The sequence below is a fragment of the Haliotis cracherodii genome, unplaced genomic scaffold (genome assembly GCF_022045235.1).
Source record: "Haliotis cracherodii isolate W230 unplaced genomic scaffold, xgHalCrac1.p SCAF_10, whole genome shotgun sequence".
NCBI lineage: Eukaryota > Metazoa > Mollusca > Gastropoda > Lepetellida > Haliotidae > Haliotis > Haliotis cracherodii.
This window is the reverse complement of record NW_027266265.1, coordinates 322,918-344,972: the sequence shown is the minus strand read 5'-3', so window position 1 is coordinate 344,972 and position 22,055 is coordinate 322,918. Positions and strand designations below refer to the sequence as shown.

The 22,055-nt window shown below is 38.6% G+C and overlaps 1 protein-coding gene across 1 annotated transcript; it reads left to right on the top strand.

Moving 5' to 3' along the window:
* The first annotated feature begins 5,897 nt into the window (after positions 1–5,897).
* LOC139444744 (uncharacterized) lies at positions 5,898–13,456 on the top strand. Its single transcript, XM_071225682.1, has 6 exons — positions 5,898–6,042; positions 6,272–6,364; positions 6,958–7,062; positions 8,133–8,234; positions 9,370–9,588; positions 13,212–13,456. Exons 1-6 carry the CDS (start codon positions 5,898–5,900, stop codon positions 13,454–13,456), a joined length of 909 nt encoding a protein of 302 aa, XP_071081783.1.
* Positions 13,457–22,055: the final 8,599 nt, after the last annotated feature.

The following is a 22,055-nucleotide window of genomic DNA, read 5'->3' as shown; positions in this document are numbered from 1 at the left end:
ATATTGTGTTTACAGTAACTGCCATCTGACAGTGTGACTTTAACATCAACAATATTGTGTTTACGGTAACTGCAATCTGACAGAGTGACTTTAACATCAACCATATTGTGTTTACAGTAACTGCAATCTGACAGTGTGACTTTAACATCAACCATATTGTGTTTACAGTAACTGCCATCTGACAGAGTGACTTTAACATCAACCATATTGTGTTTACAGTAACTGCAATCTGACAGAGTGACTTTAACATCAGTGTGAGTGAGTGAGTGAGGTACTGCTTTACGTCACATCGGCAATATTTCAGCCATATCGTGACGAGAAATTAGACATGAAATATACAAATATTTAAACTTTATAAAAATCTGTCATCAAAGGACAGTATGAGAACTAGAATATCACAGATAAGATTTAAAACTAGTTGCAGAACAGTTAAAAGCATTAAGTAGTAAGGAACAACACAATATAAAAATGGGCTAGAGATCGTCAGTAACTAAAGGGAGATCACCACACCAGGGACCATGGGGACTTACAGTGCCTTTGCTTCCTGCATGGACGACTTTAACATCAACCATATTGTGTTTACAGTAACTGCAATCTGACAGAGTAACTTTAACATCAACCATATTGTGTTTACAGTAACTGCCATCTGACAGTGTGACTTTAACATCAACCATATTGTGTTTATGTGGCAGATACATATTATTGTATTATATAGTTATGTAAATATTAGTTTTAAGTCATTTAAGTGTTGCATTGATATTTGTATAATGACAATTGCATTATGAATTGCAGGTGTATTATTTCCGATTTTAACTAATGAATGTATTTTTTCTATCAACAGGTTTGGTCATTTTTGATACAGGCTATAATTATAAGGACACAGAAGGTTGAGTCTATTATTAGCTCTATAGTTAGTTTCATTCTAAACTGATTAAGGGTAGATAGGTAGGGCTACCACATTATTACGTGGCCTGATTTCATGAACACCGATTGGATCATTCAAACTCTTGCCCTCTTTCCTAATTCAAAGCTGCACTTCACAGTCACTCTTTGCACCATCAGGATTGTTATGCCATGGAGTCATAAACAAATGCAAATACCTCACAGGTACGCTTGGTATACCTGGCTTGGCGGAGCTTGGTGAACGTCGTGTGCACCCTAGTGCCATACACCGGGGGGTGTTTAATTGACCGGGAATAAAACGTTCTCACCCCGTAACCAGTGTCTTGGACTTTTGATGTTGCCTCCACACTAAAATCGGTTACATTTACAGTAACTGCCATCTAACAGAGTGACTTTAACATCAACCATATTGTGTTTACAGGAACTGCAATCTGACAGTGTGACTTTAACATCAACCATATTGTCTTTACAGGAACTGCAATCTGACAGTGTGACTTTAACATCAACCATATTGTCTTTACAGGAACTGCAATCTGACAGTGTGACTTTAACATCAACCATATTGTCTTTACAGGAACTGCAATCTGACAGTGTGACTTTAACATCAACCATATTGTCTTTACAGGAACTGCAATCTGACAGTGTGACTTTAACATCAACCATATTGTCTTTACAGGAACTGCAATCTGACAGTGTGACTTTAACATCAACCATATTGTCTTTACAGGAACTGCAATCTGACAGTGTACTGACACGTGTGGAGCTGGAAGTATCCATGACTGCCTTTTTGCCTATTTCATGTTCAGAAACTCAACGATTGTAATATCTTCTTGTTTTAGTTAAGCCTGATACTTAGCCTGGTGTAGAATATTTTACTCGTCCGCAGTGTACTACAAATCAATACTGTCATGGTAGAGATACACCTACACGTATTAATTGAATCATTTGAAAGAGTCATGGCTACTGTAATGAGATGCCTGAATATCAAGGAGCATCACATCGTAGAATTATCAGAATCATAGAAAGCATCAATAGAAATACTAAACACAGTCTGCATAGGTATTAAGCCTTTTAAATGAAACTTAGTGGCTATCTTGGATTTTCAGTGCTTAACTTTAATTGGTTCTTGTTTGGTTCGGTAACATGTGGTCACCATCCATCAATATCATGTCGAACTTAACATTAGGAACTCCTACTCTAATCAATATTGCGGGGCACGGGTGGCCCAGTCGTCTAAGGCGCCGCGATTCGCTGTGCAGAGTTGCGTCCCTTGGGCACGCCAGAAACCTATGATTGTGAGTTCGAATCCCGGTTCGCCCCAATTACATTCCTAGGTTTGTCAGCACCATACCCGTGCTCTTGGGTTTCACCGAAGTGGTAAACGTCTGAGACCTGCATCACTTCGGGCTTTCCTCCCACATTAAGCTGACACGCCGTGATATAACTGGAATACTGTTAAAAGCGGCGTTAAACCTAACTCACTCACTCACTCACTAATCAATATTAGTCATCGTCGTGGGATTTGGGAGATCCTTCTCTAATCAATATTAGTTATCATTGGTTTATATGGCTGACAATCCAGCATGCTATACGAGTGGCTATCGACTACCAAATATGGTCAAATACATTTAGCAAGTGTCGAGGTGTCAGAGGTCAGTGACTGACATTGGACCTGTTCAGCATTGTGCCAGAGATGGCCCCCTGTCAATACGTGTCTGTGTAGGCATGAGTTCAAAAAGCCATCAATATTCTTATCGAAATTATCTGCTATAGCTAGCATGAAAGACATGTGTTACAACAGATGATCCTTCAACGTTTGAATGATAATACACTAAATGTCATTTGCTTACATAATTATTCCACAGGCTTTCTGTCTTCAACAATCTGTAAAATGTGGTAAATGTTTGTTGTTGTTTGTCTTTGTACCTTCACATATTGGAGCATCACAGTGCTATATGTACATTTTTGTTACATGTCAAGGGTGAGATGACAAAAAGATTCAAATAGTTGGTTTCATTTCAGTCGAATTGTAAATTAATTTGTTAATGGCGTTTTAACTTTACGTTTAGTTGACACGCCACTGACATTAGTATTTAATTCGCCATTAGTTCCAGGATGAAACACCTACTTTTATCTTCTCTGTCCTTCTCAAGTTCGTGAACATGCTTCATCAAGTTGGAAACAGAATCTGAGGACAAAGTTACACTCTGTACATCTCAGCAACATGTGGCCCTGAAGGTTTTTATGTTCCTATTTCTTGCCTTGTTAACAGGGTCTATCAACTGTAATGTAAACTGTTGCAGTTCCAGGAACAAGTAGACAAAAACTTCTTGATAATCAAATATTTCTACTTTGTTATTCATAATACATGAAAGTATTTTTAGAAATGACTTCCACAGTAAGGCGAAATCAATTTAGATGAACTAAAACACATTAATTACCTTGCTTGCTCCGTAGTAGTATTAGTATTAGTAAATATTAGTCTCCATCTACTTAAACATGTCAGATACTTTGGGTAATCAAAGGCAGATGCCCCAGCAGTTACCAAGAGCAGGCAGAGCAATATCAATGTCTTCTCCATGTCTGTAAGATAGAAAGGGCACAGTCGTCTAAGGCGCAACGATTCTCTGTGCAGAGTTGCGTCCCTTGGGACGCCAGAAACCTATGATTGTGGGTTCGAATCCCGGTTCACCCCGAATATGTTTCTAGGTTTGTCAGCACCATACCCGTGCTCGTGGGTTTCACCTAAGTGGTTAACGTTCACACACCGTGATATAACTGGAATACTGTTAAAAGCGGCGTTAAACCCAACTCACTCACATTCACTGTAAGATAGAAATAGACGAAAATGGAAATAGTGCCCATATATTTATACATTTCCTTTCACAAAACGTGTACATACAGCATCTTTATTGTTAAAAAAACATGTCTTTCATCTGTGTCTGAACTACAAATATGATGTGAAGGTGACATTGAGGTATTTCCAAATATTGTACTGATGAGGTGGTGTTTGTTCCTATTTACATCAAACACGTCCACATTGTTCAAAGAGTGTGTTGTGGGCATAGTTACAAAGAACGTATGTGGATGGTTGACACGCTGATGGATTACACCAGGCTACAGCCTTTGTGTATGTATTTCTGAAAGTATTCTCCCAAAGAGTCGATTGTACTATTATACGAAAGTTATCAAAATTGAAAGAATGCCAATGGCATATTCGTCTCAAATTTAGATGTTATATGCTGTTCAAAAGAGCACCTCAGTCATTATGTATGACCAGTACCACGATTTTAAGTGAGGTGTTCCAAGAAAACAGAACTATGGTTTCATGAAAATATTTGCAATATTTTGGTCTTGTTTTATCAAATACAGGCCATAAAAACAAATAGTGATATTTGTCCCCATTTGTGTTACTCAACCACTTCCTGTGTGTCAGTTAGGTAAAGCTCAAATATTGATGTTATCAGTGTCATTGAAACATTGAGATCACAGACTCAGAGTACAGACTCATACACATTAAAGACTACGTTTTAGACATGACTAAATAATGTTGCAAACATGTTTTACACGGGAGTAGTTGGGAAAGTAAGCAGATGTTTTGTTAATACCTCAGAGTAAACAGTTCAACAACAGAATATTCAGGTCTTAAATGACAGTTACCAGTTTTACAATGTCTTTCAATGGAATAAAACACAATGCCAAATACCAGATTCCCAAAGAAATGCTATAACATGATGATTCTTTACGATAGCAGAGGTAAAAATAACTGGGCCTCGGGTGTCAAAAAGATACTCCAATCTTGCGGGTATGAGTACATTTGGAGAGAGCAACATGTAACAGTACCAGATCGTTTCATATATAATTTAAGACAAAGGCTAAAAGATATGTATTTTCAAAAGTGGTACTCTTCACTAAACTTACATAATAAGTTAAAGCATTACACCTGTTTTAAATCATTCATTCTGACCGAAAAATATCTTTTGGATATAAATGTTAAGAAATTCCGAACAGCACTATCCCGTTTCAGATGTGGTTCTCATGACCTTCTAATAGAAAAAGGTAGACATTTAGCGATACCAAGGGAAAACAGATTGTGTAAATATTGTACTTGCAAAGAGATAGAAGATGAATACCATTTTTTGCTAGTCTGTCCATTGTATGCAAATATCAGAAAAGAATACATACATAACTATTTTTATCTGAATCCTAGAATAGACAAATTTTATATCCTCATGTCATCCCAAAATGAAACAGTCACAAAATATCTTTCAATGTATATATATCATGCAATGAACATCAGATCCTCTGCATTATAGATGTGATATTTTGTTACGATATAAGTAATTCCTATTGCACCCATTGCTACTGTATGTATATATGTACTATAGGCCTATGGCCTTTTCAGTACTTGAAATAAAAAGATTGATTGAATAAAACACACTGTTTTAGATGACATTGCAATCTGTAAGACATGAACAACTGAATTCCATTTGCAAGTCAAGATTTATCCAAATACACATTCCTCTGCCTGGCTTAGACGCTGTCTATCTGTGTCATTAATGGGCATGAATCAGGCGATATACATGGACTTATTTATAACAGTACAGTGGACTCTGTTTGTGACAGAGTTGGTTTGTGATTATGGAAATGGTTTGTTTTGTTTTTTTGCTTTTATTTTCAAATACATTTCCTTGAAAGTCCTTGGGAGAATACTTACAGAAATACATACACAAAGGCTGTTGTGGCCTGGTGTAATCCATCAGCACAGACTTTGAACAATGTGGACGTGTTTGATGTAAATAGGAACAAACACCACCTCATCAGTACAATATTTGGAAATACCTCAAAGTCAGCTTCAGATCCTATCTATAGCTACGACACAGATGAAAGACATTTTTTTTTCAATATAGAGATGCTGTATGTACACGTTATGTGAAAGTAAATGTATAAATACACGGGTGGTACCTTTTCTATTTTCGTTGATTCTTACAGACATGGAGAAGACATTGATATTGCTCTGCCTCATCTTGGTCACTGCTGGGGCGTCTGCCTTTGAAATACCCAAAATAGTTGAAAGGTTTAGGTTCCCATCTCCAAACAGACAGACCAGTTTGTCTTGGCCAAGTGGGAGCAAGCAAGGTAATTATTGCGTCTAGATTAATTACGCCTAATTGTGGAAGTCATTTCTAAATAGCGTCTTGTATTATGACTTATTTGATGTATCAAAAAGTTTTTGTCTAATTGATCCTGGAACTGCAACAGTTTACATTACAGTTGATAGACCCTGTTAACAAGGCAAGAAAAAGGAACATAAAAACCTTTAGGGCCAAATGATGCTGAGATGTACAGTGTGTAACTTTGTCCTCAGAGACACTGGAATCTGACATGGCCACGATGAACTCGTCTGTTTCCAACTTGACGAAGCATGTTCACGAACTTGAGAAGGACAGAGAAGATAAAAGTAGGTGTTTCATCCTGGAATTAATGGCGAATTAAATACTAGATGTCAGTGGCGTGTCAACTAAACGTAAAGTTAAAACGCCATTAACAAATTAATTTACAATTCGACTGAAATGAAACCAACTATTTGAATCTTTTTGTCATCTCACCCTTGATATGTAACAAAAATGTACACATAGCACTGTGATGCTCCAATATGTGAAGGTACAAAGACAAACAACAACAAACATTTACCACATTTTACAGATTGCTAAAGGCAGAAAGCCTGTGGAATAATGATGTAAACGGAGCACATTTAGTGTATTATCATTCAAACGTTGAAGGATCATCTGTTGTAACACATGTCTTTCATGCTAGCTATAGCAGATAATTTCGAAAAGAATATTGATGGCTTTATGAGGTCATTCATACATAGACACGTATCGACAATTTTGATAAAGATGTATACTGACAGCTATAACACATTCTGGCATTTGAGAATGTATCATATGCAAGGATTCCAGTTCTCCATGTCCAAAGCTGAAATGAAATTGAAAAAATAACTTCATAACAAAACTGTCCCATTGGGTGTAGTGTGCTTGTTACTGTTTTCAGACAGGGCCGTGGATGAGAAGATGGAGGCTACGCAGAAAGAGCAAGCAAAACTAGGCCAGAAAATGGAAAGTCTCAGTTCGTCCTTGAACAACTTTACAAGCACTGGTAGTAGAACCAATTATTAACAATAGCACCTCTTCTCAATATCACATTTGGTAAATGAGAAAACTAGCTATACTTGTTGGAGGTGATTTCATGATTTACCCAATGCTGGTATTATTTCCATTGTTTTTAGGCATGTGAACGTGGAGAGTTTTTTTTATATTAACTAACCCTTGAGATGTTATTACATTCTTAAATAACCAAACAAATTCAATCGGGCTACAAATGCTATCTGAGCAGGGTGTGCTTGCTCTTTCGCATGTTTCTCAAGCCCATGTTGTGTAGAAAGTAATTTATGTCCTTCGGGAGATATGGGATTGACGAACTTAACAACCTTAAACATGTTCCAAAACTCATTGCCTACATATTGTTTGGGATCACGTTTTATAGAATCAAGGGATCGTGTAATATAGCTATTTATTCCATCATACCACTTGCCCGACATCTGTCGACACTCTGCTGCTGATTGCGGCCCCCAGTCAGGCGATGTGATCGATAATCAAGATCTGTATTGTGATATGACGAGTCTTACTTCGCAAACTGCATCAAATCACGTGTGCACCATGATTTAAAACTTGAAAGAGATTTTGAAAATATCTGTTGATGCCGAGTTGGCGGTACACATGCTTTGCAAATCCTGCAATCAACCGAAATCTTCACGGCAGTTTGCGAACCGGATGTCGATTTCTTTACGCGATTTTGATTGGACTATGCATAGACTCGTTAATCCAGCTTAACAATAACTCCATAATACCAACCTAGTTCGGCAAATGTAGAAATTTCTATAGCCAGTTACCTCTCTTGCCTCGGGAAGATGGGGGTAATCTGGTATTGACTTGATGAGGATATTGATGCTGTTCGTCAAATAAAGTTAAATGTTATAATTATTAGGTCATTCCTTTCTGATCTTAGTCTAGGAACCACGTAACATTTCGACCAAGTGACAGTAGTTACAGCTACAGTTGATATTAGAATCAATGTTATTTCTGTCGGATGAATACATCATTGAACGAACACATCAAGCGACAACCTAGTTTCTCCTTCAGAGCTCAGTCTGTATATTCGTGTTGCAGTAAGGAGGCAGCAACACGAGATGCAACAACTTGTAGAGTCTGTTAACCTCAGGACTGACCACATTGAGGATGTCATGAAGAAAGCTTCTGAAGAGAAACGCGGTAGGTCACATCTTTTATCCATTTCTTGGAACCTCCATGTCGAATACTGAGTAACTTCCAGCAGGATACTAGTATACTAGGATAAATGTATCAAATAGTACTCAAGTTCAAGATCATTTATGTGTATTCTTAACTAGCTCAAAATAATGGTTACATTGTTATTAAAAAAGAATTGATGAAATATCCCTCCATAGAAATATATTTGATTTCATCGCAACCTGTTGCAATGTTGTTCCACTTTGTATCAGTAGGAAACAAGATACATCTTTTTAACCGATCAAAACCAGGCATTCTTCAATGTCTTGGTAGAGTTCCAATTCTGTATTTATGAAGGATTTGGCAAATATCTGGTATCATCACTATTCTATAGTATTAAAGTACAATCGACTCTGTTTTAGCATATATACTGAACCGCAAAGGAAACGTCACAATGGATAGATATATGAGAAACCGTATTTGTCCAAACACTGTAAACATACTTTGGGACATATTGAAAAGATGATGTTGGCAAAACTGATCATCAAGGTTGAAATTAAAGTGTCAAATGTTCTTAAAGTGAAACACAAAACTAGTCTCTGAGAAAATGGCATCATAAGTCAGTATTTCGTGTGTCCGCCATGTGCATTGAAGACTGCAGTGCAACGTCGATACATGGAATGGATGAAGCGGTTGATGAAGACCATAGGCACTTGAGCCCACACTCTGAGGGACGCCTGATGCGGTTCAGCTGCAGTTGTCGGCCTTGGTCGGTGGTTTCAGAATGGGTCCTCGGTGTGGCCTGTGACAGTGGAGGTGTCAGCTCGTCAATCATCGACGCACGAAGATGCTGTCACACAATCTGACGATCCTGACGTCAATCATCGAACTCACGTGCAGCGGGTTATCATGACCGTTGCAGTGATACGTTTGGGCGATCGTTTTTATTGTCATCGGCTTTGTTTTTTTATCATCAAATTTCATTTTTCCGGACAAGGTAATGTTAAAGTTAAGAAACTTAACAAAACTTACCCAGATATTTAAATGACAACTTTTCATGCAATTTTACTTTGGGTGACGTTTCTTTTGCGGTTCAGTATTTTTCTTACGAGAAGGGAAGGGTGTTGTTGCTTTTGATTAACCATGTTTCCTCTTACAGCCCACACTAATCTGGCCTTAAATAAGCCTACAAAGAGTAGCAGCACCTTCCCTGGTTCCCATCATGAGAATCTCGTGGACGGTAGTCCATATCTCGACTGGAAGAGTGGTAGCTGTTTCGCGTCGACTTCTGCCGACCAGATACCTTGGTGGCAAGTGGACTTAGAAAACACATACAGCATCACCAACGTCAAAGTATCAACAAGGCTGGATTTCAGTGGTAGGTGTATGAGCTACCGGACAGAATGGCTAACTGACTAAAGATATCCGATCTTACAAGGATATTCAATCTACAGATGGACTTTTCTAGTGAGGGACAGGGTTTTTATCCTCACCCCCAAAAATTATCCCTGAAAATTCTTGAAAAAATACATTAGCTTCAGACTGTTCGAAAAGGAAAACATTGCACTCGAAACCGTAAATATGTGATTTTACATCACAATGTTAATATGAAATGTAGATTATGCAATGAATTTAATGACACTGTCCATCACATTGCCATTGGACGCCCCGCTTTGGCACAAACACAGTATCTTAAGCGACATAATGGTGTAGCTCAATCATTTTATTACCGTCTTCGCTATGCTTGTGGTTTTGACACAGAGGTCCATCCATGGTACGACCGGGAATATGTACAGGGCGTCATGGAAAATGATGAATACAAAATTCTTTGAAATAGGCTCGTATACAGCTTCAGACCTTTCCAGGGCATCAGACCCGTTTTGATACATCCCATGAAATCATTTATATCATTTAATTTTCTGTCCTTTTTGACACTATTGTGATTGACATGATTGGGAAAAATCATGCCAAATATGCGGACCTCGCTTTCGAAATGTCATGCTTGCATCCAAAGTACCCAATTGTCCGACTCTCTATTGCTCTCGGTGCCTTAGGTTTGGTACCTCCCAATCACTTGACTGACATTGGGAGAGAATTCCCAGGTTTGCTACCAGGAATACAGCCCTTCTGACCATCTGGGTAATGCAGAAGGCTGCAGTGTTCATATGGGAGTCTTCACTTTCTCTGTGTGGGTTTGACTAGGCAGCGCTTCCTGGGAGAAGTCCCATTCGCTGTCTAGGTTGCATGTAGAGGTGGCAAGGGCCCTGAGCTGATAATGAGCCTAACCAGCCTGACTGTGCCAGGATCACCCAAACCCTCTTCGATGCATTTTATATTTTAATCTATACATAAAAATAATTACTTTTGTTAAATGTTTAACTTCATACACTGGGTGAATGCTCATAGCGCTACATTACATAGGGGGAAAACTATGGCGATTCGAGGTCATAGATACAAGACAAATAGATGTGGCAGTTGGTGTTGATTTTAGATTTGACAGGAATGTTTTGACAGGGACTGGAAAATTGCTAGTGTTTCTGAATGCGTGCATGTAATCTGCTGCTTGGAGATGTTACAGAGTAGACTATTGCAATGATCGAGTCTTGTGAGCACAAGGCTTATGGCAAGCATATGCGTAGCATCAGTAGAAAGAAGGTGTCCGATTGCTTCGATATTTCTAAGCTGGAAATGGCATATTCTGCAGATCTTAAGATATTTTGTCTTAAGATGAGTGGGATAACGCCACGGTTTTTTACAGCGTCAGATAACTTTATTTGAGATTGTCCAACATTTACCGATGTTACAACAGCGATGGCGTCAGCCTTGCCAGGATTGAGTTTTAGCATATTATTGTTAGTCATCCGAGATTTGATTTCATGGGTGCAGTCCTCCACGTGTAGGATGGCAGTTCGGGAATCAGGATGGGGAGCATTTGGGGGGAAGTGTCGTCAGCATGTAAATGATGACCAATGCCCGTAGATGAGATGAGTTCAGAGGTATAGACGGAAAACAAAATGGGACCAAGTACGGATCCTTTTTGAGTACCAAACGTAAGCGTTGTTCGGGCGGTTACTCCGATGGTAACTGACTGAAACCTACTGCAATTTGTCTATTAGGGAATGAAGTGACAGATGAGATAGATGTCAGTCTAATCTTAATGACTCCCTCAACTAGTTTAGAGAGAAATGGTAAGTTAGACACAAGCTGATAGTTACTGAATTTTGAAGTAACCAGATTTTGCTTCTTAATGATAGGCTTCACTGCCCATTCCTTCAGAGCCAGCGGAACGGGTCCTGTGTTTGAGCAGTACTTCTATGTACATCAATAGGATCGTTGTACGTACGTATTGGATCAAGATCACATGTAGTGGGCTTGCTGTCCTTTACAAGGTTGTGGACGGCTTGCTCAGAGTACTCTTCAAACGTCGTATCCAATCTGACTCCACTAAACAGAGTAGAACGAGTAGAGTCTTGGCTAGTTGTATCATCTAGTAGAACTTGACGAATCTTCGCAATCTTTTCCATAAAGTAGGCGTTAAAACTAGCTCCAAGATCTTTACCGTATGAAGACGGTTGCACAATGTCCTTCTTTTTGTCCAAGAGTGCATGAACAAAGTCATTTGCACTCTGAGATTTGTAACGCACAGTATTCGCTCTTTGACTTTCGCATTGGGCAGGTGGCTGCATTCCTAGTTTTGTTATAAATCTGTCGGTTGACCTATAAATGTGAGACTTCCTCCACCGACACTCTGCATTGCACAGAGTTACGAAGACCATCTTTGAATAAATCTTCGTCAATTTTCTTCAGATTATGGCAGGTAACTTCCACGTGTTCAGTGGGGGTACCAGCAAGGGAAGGGAAAGCATAAACATGATCGTAGAGTGATCTGACATTTGCTGGTCCTGAACTGACAAATCCAGGTCAATGATATGTCCATTTCTAGTTTTAGGAGCAGTGACATGTTGACTAAATCCGTGGTTGTCAAAGAAGTTTTAATAAACTTCTTCACTTCGGGTTTATCCTTGTCATAAAAAAAATAAACAAGTATAAAGTCTCCAAGTTTAAGAAGATTCTTCGGTGGGTGACTGCGTCAAACGAATCTGATTTCCCTTAGAAAGGGCGGTCTATAGATCCAAGCAGTTCGGAGAGTGATTGCTGAATATATCACGACATCCAACAATTCAAAAGAATCACATAGCTTTTTTTCAAATTTGAAACAATTTGAAGGCAAACTTTGAATAAAGTCAACATTTTCAAGTACCAGATCCAAAAGTATGAATTATCACAAAGCATTGCATACACAACATTACATATACAGCACCGAAGCACTCTAACATGTACGTGCAACATCTTTTGTTGGACTATACAAACTTTGGGTTTTCATTTGTATGCCAGCACAATCTTACAGCAGGAAAACAGCGAAAACATGCCACGACTGACGGAAGCCCAACGCAACAACGCCACCGGCCGACTTCAAACAGGTGAACCATCTTCAGCTGTAGCCAGGTTTTACCACGTGACACCAAGCTCCATTACAATACTGTGGAACCCTTTATCAGACACACGGGGCAACTTTACTCGGGTCAGATTCTTTGGTCACACGTCCTTCCCATTATGCAAAAAGCGAACATCATTTTCCAACAAGACAACGCCCTACCTTACATGGCAAGACTAACAACAGCCTTTTTCAGAAATCACAACATCGAGGTCCTCCCCTTTCCCCCAAGGTCTACAGATTTATACCAAACCGAACCTGAATGAGATTCACGGACTCTGGTGGCCATACAATATATTGAGAACGGATTACATTCATCTTGAAATCTGCTGTTCCATGTGTGCCATATGGAATCTGGGTCAATGACAATGATGTGTGCCAATTTTGAACAATCGATTACCGTCTGTTGATTATATATATGGTATATAAAATATACATCTAAATCACATTTACGTTTCTTTTCTTTCAGGGTATATTGTATTTAAATACCGAAATGTATGTTTCAGGTGATCGGTTGCACGACTTTAACCTAGAAGTGTTTTCCGATGATCCTACTATCAACACGGAAGCGCAATCACGGATGTGTTACTTCCATAAAGGCTTGGTCGCTGGGTTGGGCAAAACCAAAACTATCCCATGTACAGAACCAGTTGTAGGTCGCTTCCTCAGACTCACCTCCACAGCAAAAAGAGACAGAGGAGACCTCCTGCAACTCTGTGAGGTCGAAGTCTTTGGCAGGGACGTCCAATAATCTGACGCATGTCTTTGTGGTCGATACGTCCATCATCTGACAAGAACATGTTGTGGTGAATTCCCAGGCGTATTGAGATAAACTTGACAGTAAACATTCCTGTGTTGTTGTGTGTCCTAGGAGATATCACTTGCATGAGATAAGCCTCCTAGAAGATATCGCTTGTGTGAGATAAGCCTCCTAGGAGATATCACTTGTGTGAGATAAGCCTCCTAGAAGATATCGCTTGTGTGAGATAAGCCTCCTAGGAGATATCACATGTGTGAGATAAGGCTCCTAGGAGATATCACCTGTGTGAGATAAGCCTCCTAGAAGATATCACCTGTGTGAGATAAGCCTCCTAGAAGATATCGCTTGTGTGAGATAAGCCTCCTAGAAGATATCACTTGTGTGAGATAAGGCTCCCAGGAGATATCGCTTGTGTGAAATAAGGCTCCCAGGAGATATCACTTGTGTGAGATAAGCCTCCAAGGAGATATCACTTGTGTGAGATAAGCCTCCTAGAAGATATCACTTGTGTGAGATAAGGCTTCTAGGAGATATCACGTGTGTGTGATAAGGCTCCTACGATATATCACTTGTGTGTGATAAGGCTCCTAAGATATACCGCTTGTGTGAGATAAGGCTCCTAAGATATATTGCTTGCGTGAGATAAGGCTCCTAAGATATACCGCTTATGTGAGATAAGGCTCCTAAGATATACCGCTTGTGTGAGATAAGGCTCCTAAGATATACCGCTTGTGTGAGATAAGGCTCCTAAGATATACCGCTTGTGTGAGATAAGGCTCACAGGAGATATCACTTGTGTGAGATAAGGCTCCCAGGAGATATCGCATGTGTGACAAAATGCTCCTAGGAGGTATTGCTGCAATGGAATTCCTTCACCATGCTGTGCAGATCGTTGTGACGTTAAGAATGATGTTGGGATATCAATATGACCTCAAATCTTGACCTCGATATCAAACATATCAACTTTTATCAAATCGTGTTGATTATATTTGCTATAAAAAGATACTCGGAGAGCCTCGATTGTTTTAAACTTTTATCCACACGTGTTTATTACATTTGAAATAAAAAAGGTACTTTCTTCATTTCACAATTACTACGTTTATATATTGTTTATAACTAAGCGGAAAAAGAAAGTATAGGTTGGCAATTTGTAATTTTCCTAAAAAAAAGCGATAACTATTGGAAAGTTGGTATTGGGTATATTACTACCCAAGAACAGGTACCAAAAAACACCTCACCCGAACGCGCCACCTTAGACGGCGCTCGTGCGGTGACAAAAAAATTACGAAACAGGTTTCCCGCCTATGGCATAAACTGCACGTGCATTTTAAACAAACCGGATACTCTCCAACATGTGTTGCCTTCTGTATGGCCAGTTGTCACCAACACTGCACCTTCAGCACTGTCACGTGTCTCCACCTTTACAAGACACACTGGGCCCCTCATGCAGATGCTATCCTGGGTTTTCAGTGGGACATGTAAACAGCAAATGACATGCAAGCTTAACTGCGATAATGGTTTGTTATTACTTTTTTGACAGGTGTCATTTCAATTTTGAAACGTGTTCTTGAAGCTAATCTATGTTTAAGTGTTGCTCTCTCATTCCATCTGTGAGTATTGTTTTATACACATGGGATAATCATTCTTCCTATCAAGTTTTTGTCCTTTTCAGTTTTTAAGCCCTGGGCTTATACTTGGAAAACATGTTACACAACTAAATTGGGAAAAATCAATAATGGATCATGGCTTAAAAACGTGCAGTCCAGGTATTAACTAAGTAACATGACATGGATCAGGACGCTTTTGAAAAAATGTTTTCACGGCAATAAACATTTGGCTCAGTCTTGACACGTACCTCTTATAAGCACGCAAACTTTCATGTAGTTTATTAGGAAACGTGTCCCCATCGAAGAAAGGTTACACAAAACCTAAAAACATGAAGCAAAGGACTCTGGAAAACATAATTTATGGCACTGAATTTAAGACAACAAGTTTCGAACATATTTAAAATCGTGACCAGCAACTTCAGTGTGTAAAATTTCATTTCTCAACTTATATAGTTTTTGCGAAAAATAGTCCCCGTTGAGAGGTGGACGGACGTTGAACCGTGGTGTATTTATCTAATCTATTAGAGTGCACCTTTCGTGACTGGGGGCACGGGTGGCCCAGTCGTCTAAGGCGCCGCAATCCGCTGTGCAGAAACCTATGCTTTTCGGGATCGAATCCCGGTTCGCCCCGATTATATTTCTAGGTTTATCAGCACCATACTCGTGCTCGTGGGTTTCACCGAAGTGGTAAACGACCTGCACCACTTCGGGCTTTCCACCCACATTCAGCTGACACGCCGCGATATAACTGGAATACTGTTAAGAGCGGCGTTAAACCTAACTCACTCACTCACTCAACCCTTCGTGATTTTACCCCCAATTCCACTGGAGGACATGAAGTGACGATTTGTCACCTCCTACATTGCCATGATCCACTCCTTGCCAACACATATGCACACGTCTTGTTGTCAGTATAGGACCTCCTCTACTTGTTTTCCTGGTCCTTCGTTTTTTCTGATTTATATCATTAAATAAATTATTAAATTTACTTTCGGATACTGAATCAGAACGGTTGACTTGCATGTTTGTTTATAGCCACTTTGACGTATGCATTGACAAACGTTCGTCACACTGTCTACTTTGTGTTTCCGTTACATTTTGAATATCATCACTGACCTGAAGTCATTTGATGCATAATAGCATGACATGCTGTTGTTTCCATGTTGTGTCATGTTAAGTCATGGTAAACACTAAATAATGTAAACGATCATACAAAACATATACAGACATCGCCGAATTAGGAAAGATTAAGACCTTTTAATGTTCTGTATTGCTTCGTTCATGTGAAAAACGAAACATATTACATAAAATACACATGCGTTTTAAAGCTAGTTATGCTATGACTACCGGTCTCTGATAAATTTGCTACTGAACGGACGCCCATCAAAACATGAGTATTTTTGTAACGTCACACCGAGCTGAGTTTCATGTCCTCATCGAGTGAAAGATTCTCTACACGCTCAACAGTAATAAATCGACGTTGTAAAACCCAATTCCGCGAAACAACTACTTTCATTTTTTTTAGGCTCCCACAGGAAAGATTGTCATAACGATAGTATTGCTATTTGAGGGGTATCATGCGGTATGATTGTATGCTGCGGCCTTGGCCATGCATAAAAACCTTTGTTCATGTGACAAACTTGGTGATCGGTTACACCAGTCACACTACTGATCCGTGGCAGAACTCATTAAGAGCTTCACAAATGTGCTTGTATTTTCTTATACATATAATTAACTATATAAAAGAAGTGTCGAAACGGTGGCAGCTGTCTTAGGATTATGGAAAAGGTTTTGTCGCATATATTTATTCTTCACATCCGACTTTTCAGCTGAATCTGATATATCTAAATATAGATAAACACCTGGTGTCATGGCTGATATTCAGTGATCCATTCATATTTGTATGACATCAGCTGAATGTGATATATCTAAATATAGATAAAACACCCGGTGTCATGACTGATTTTCATTTGGGGGTACATGCGGCCCAGTCGTCTAAGGTTGTGCCGACTTGCGTCCCTTGTCCCTTTGGTCGCGCCAGAAACCTATGTTTGTGTGTTCGAATCCCGATTCGCCCCCATTATGTTTCTAGGTGTATCGTCACCACACCCGTGCTCGTGGGTTTCACCGAACTTGTAAACATCTTAGACCTGCATCACTTCGAGCTTTCCTCCCACATAAAGATGACACGTCGCGATATAACTGGAATACTGTTAAAAGCGACGTTAAACCCAACTCACTCACTCACTTATGAAACGCCGGGAGAAGAAGCTGCAAGCTTCTGGTATTTCCACATAGCTGTTCGACACAGGTGGGACAGGTCTTGTTTTCCATCAATTGTCAATTGGCACCTGCAGTCTTCGATGATACCCACAGTCTGCGAATGTCACCTACAATCTACGAATGGCACATAATTGCACCTACAGTCTTTGAAGGGCACCTACAGTCTACGAATGGCACAGAATGGCACCTACAGTCTACGAATGGCACAGAATGGCATCCACAGTCTACAAGGTGTGCTCATTCGAATTAGGAACGAAAATAATTGATTACAATGAATATATATTATGCAGTTATACATACAGAAGAAGAAGAAGTTTATTCGGTATCAAAGGCCGCATGGCCAACAGTACGTGAGATAAATCTTTGCACGTGGACAGATGAGACAGCTGTAATACTATCTCAATACAATATTTATGATACATTACACAGGCAGATTTCTTTTCAAATATACAGCAATGTTTTTAATTAGCTTCACATTTCTTGTTGCTACTAGGTGATTGATTTTGCTCGTGATGGATACTGGTAATAGTAGCTTGGGATGTAGAGATTTCTGTTTTCTATATAAAATGAACAAACTGAAAGGAAAATTAATGGTATTCATCTTCAATTATATTATGATTACATTTCTTGCACTTAAGTAAATTGGTTGACTTTGTCATTGTAACGAAAGTGTTGAATACCTAACTTATGACTCAAACATCGGAATTTAAATAATTTGCGGATAAGATCCTTGTTTGGACATATCTCCATAATATATTTCTCTGGTTTGAGTAAAGACTTATATGTAGAATAATGGTTTAGAAATGATGAAGAAATAGTTTTAGCATGCCAAATCTGAATCTTTATGTCTTTACACCTTTGCTTAAAACATTGTATAAAATTTGATATGCTGCCACACTCCTGTGCGATCCAAACATACGTAAATCCGGTTTCAAACGAACATGCGTTACCCAGTTGTGGCTGCCGTTTTCAACCTGTCATAACATACTTTTGAGTATCGACAACTATCCATATGCAACAGCCTGCACCAATACTTTAAACAACGACTAAAATAATTAACACATAAGTAGGTTCTACCTACTTCGCCTGGTACGGCATTGGTCGATACCTATTTATTAACACATAAATATCGTTTAAAGTAAAAACTCTGATTTTTTTCAATATTGTAACCCCAAATTTCCGAACCATATAACAATATGGAAGCTATTTTACTGTCAAATATTGCAGATGCTACCTTTAGAGAAACGTTTGGATAATCCTTTAATAAGGTAATAATAGGAAACGAAGCCTGTCTGGCTTGTAGTGCAAATGTTTCACAGGCTTTTAACCAAATTAATCTGGATGTGAAGATAATACCTAGATATTTATAGTGGGATACTATTTTCATATGTTTACCATCATAAGTCCATTTTTCTGTATTTCCTAACTATCTACCATTTCTGAAAACAACAATAAATGACTTCGCCAGGTTAACTTCTAGGCCCCATTTGTTACTATAACCTTTTAACACATCAAGCTTTCTTTGTAGGCCTATTACAGTGTCATCAGTCAGTGTTATGTCAGCTGCAAATGATAGCAGTATGATATCGTTTAGCCCATCTCTAACAAAAACACCTGTCAATCCACATTTCCTCATTTCATCTACAAGCTCATTTATAAAAAAAATATATAAATAAAACAGGACTCAACATACATCCCTGGCGTACTCCACATGATGTAAATATTTAAGTTTTCGAATGTCCGATTCCAACACAAGCTGAGACCTTGTCATATACATCTTTTAGAATTCTAAACATTTTCCCATGTACATCTTTCATAAGAAGTACATACCATAGCTTATTTCTGTCAACAAAGTCAAATGCTTTACGAAAATCTATGAAAGCTGCATAGAATGTGTGTTTTGGTTTTCTCAAATACGTTTGACAAAAAGATTGTAGGACAAATACATGATCAATTGTGGAATAGTCATGTCTAAAACCTGGTTGACGTTCATGTAATACTTTATGTACCTGTAGCCATATCCATATTCCGGAATCCAGGATAGATGTGAATATTTTACCCATTACATTTAGCAAAGAAAAACCACGGTAATTATTTGAATCATAAACATCCCCCTTTTTATACAATGCGATAATCATGCCGACATTCAATCTATCGGGAAAAACACCGCTATGCAATATAGCATTAAATATTAATTGTAAATATGGTAAAATTGAATTAGCGTGTTTAAAAAATTCGGATGGTATACCATCAATACCCGGGGATTTGCCAATTTTAAGTAACTTGATTAAAATTCTGAATCTTCTCTCTGGTAATATGTTCTGACAGATTATCCATACTGTTACAATAAGTGCATTCATCATCATTGTGATGTGTCATATAATCATTGACAGTTGCATCAAACCCACGGAAGCTGATTGGGATGATTGGAAGCCAGTGGTTGTTTACCCTGTCCCATTAATCATTCACTGGCTTCCAATCATCTTAATCAGCTCTCTGTGTCCTTCAATCAACTTACCGCATAAACGTTGATGTTAATAAGTATATATACCTATGTTGTTCAGCACTATGCACTTACTTACTTACTTACTTAAATCTCCAAAGTAAGTAAATAAGTAAGCACTATCCCCGTGTGCGAAATACGTATCAGTCGGAAAGCGCACGTTAAATCTCCAAAGTAAGTAAGTAAGTAAGTAAGCACTATCCACCACGTGCTTGATAAAGGTGTTAGGATCTACACCGAAACCTCGCACTAATTGTAATAAAGAAGTTGTTCATTCATAGAACTTGTCTTTCTTCTTGTACTCACACATGTTCTGTGTATCTTACACGGTGTTTTCGTTGTTATTGTTCATGTGTATTAGACCATTTTGAACTCTTTTCACCAGCTCGATGTGCACACGTCCAATCACACCTGACGCATGCGCAAATGTATCTGTAAATCTGTATCTGTACACTGTAAATGTATTCACTTTAAAGTTGTATACGACTTTCGACATTCGCGAGCGAGTTGAATGGTGAAGGTCCATTGGAACGAAATGTAGAAGGGGTGCATATCTTTTTTTCTTTTTTAAAAAAAAAATCTGGTTAAATACATTTAGGTTTGTGAAATATGATTATGAAGCAATTTTTTTTCTTATTTCTTCGGCAATATCTTCGGAAATTAAATTATGCTTGAGAAGTTGAGCTGACTTGATGGGAAATGTGACCTTGGCCAGCTGAGACTGTACACGTGGACACACATTGCACCGATTACAGCATACATATAGGCTCAAGCAGGAATATACAGGAAATGCAATGTAACAATTGTCTGTGTACTAATTACAGACAGACAGTTTATTCAGCAATTTAGGCATCACGTACAATGCAGATTGGATATTAACATTTGTCACGTGATGTACGTGATTAGATTTTAAATCTAGTTACACATTACTAATTGTAAAGACACGTTTTAAGAATACAGAAACAGCGTGAATCATATCAGGATTTTCAGAGTTTAGCAGACTTTTCATTAACTGACGGTCTTTAAAACTACCTTGCAACATGGGGAGAAATTTATACCTTAACTGGGAATACGTTTCACATATAAGTAAGACTTCTTCTTCCCCGGATGAACAGTTTGTACAAATGGAGCTCACAATATCACCGTCTTTAGACCTGCGACAAATATTTACATTAAAATTGTGTGATGAAATTCTAAGTTTACAATAACCTCTATTAAACTTTTATCATTAAAACAAGTTAACCATATTTCAGTTTGTAACAATGATTTTACTTTGCTGTAATTGCTAAGATAAAATGATTTATAAATACGTTGGTGCCACTGTTGACAAAATATATCCTTTAGTCTTTGCTTAAATGAATATAAAAATAACTATGGATCTCCCACATCTTGGGAAATTCATACATATGAAAAGCCACAAACAAATAACAGATTTCTGACATCTGAAACCCAATTTTTTTTACCATTATCATCAAGTACCTTTAACATTTTGTAACACTGATATGGGAATCTATCAGGCATCATCCTAGGGCTGTCAGTTGTTGACTGTATATGAATCTCTTAGATATTTTACGGATTTTCAGGTGATAAGACCCAGCGACATTAACAAATACTGCAGGGTGTATTTCTAGCATAGACCCCACAGTGACTTTAAAGCGTGATCACTCCCTGCTTAGATGGTCTATTGAGGTGGCTGAAACGTTGCGGCTTTACACAAGGTTGTGTAACGATGTGACGTCACAGCATAATACATCTCCGACAAAGTTTGATACCAGCTTGGTCAGTGATTTGTTCATGTCCTCTGAAGACTGTGTTCAGAAGGTTGGGTTTGTTATCACTAAGTTAGAATCGTCTGAAAACAAACAAAGAGACATTGATGCAGCGCATGATGAGTTTCTTAATGTAGTTATGGATGAAATGACAGCTACGTTACCATCAAGAACTATTCTACACCATTCGCGTTTGGGAAAAAGACGACATAGAGCTAAGAAACCATGGTGGGATGAACATTTACACAGCCTTTGGAATAAATTGTGTGAAGCTGAGAAAATGTGGTGTAAGTGCAAGGGCTCAGGAAAATCGTCACAAAACTGTGTATGTAACCCTACGGAATAATTTCAACAAGCAGTGTAAGAAAACTAAACGGACATATGTGAAGGCTACACTTAATGAGCTAGAGAATCTGTGTGATACAGAC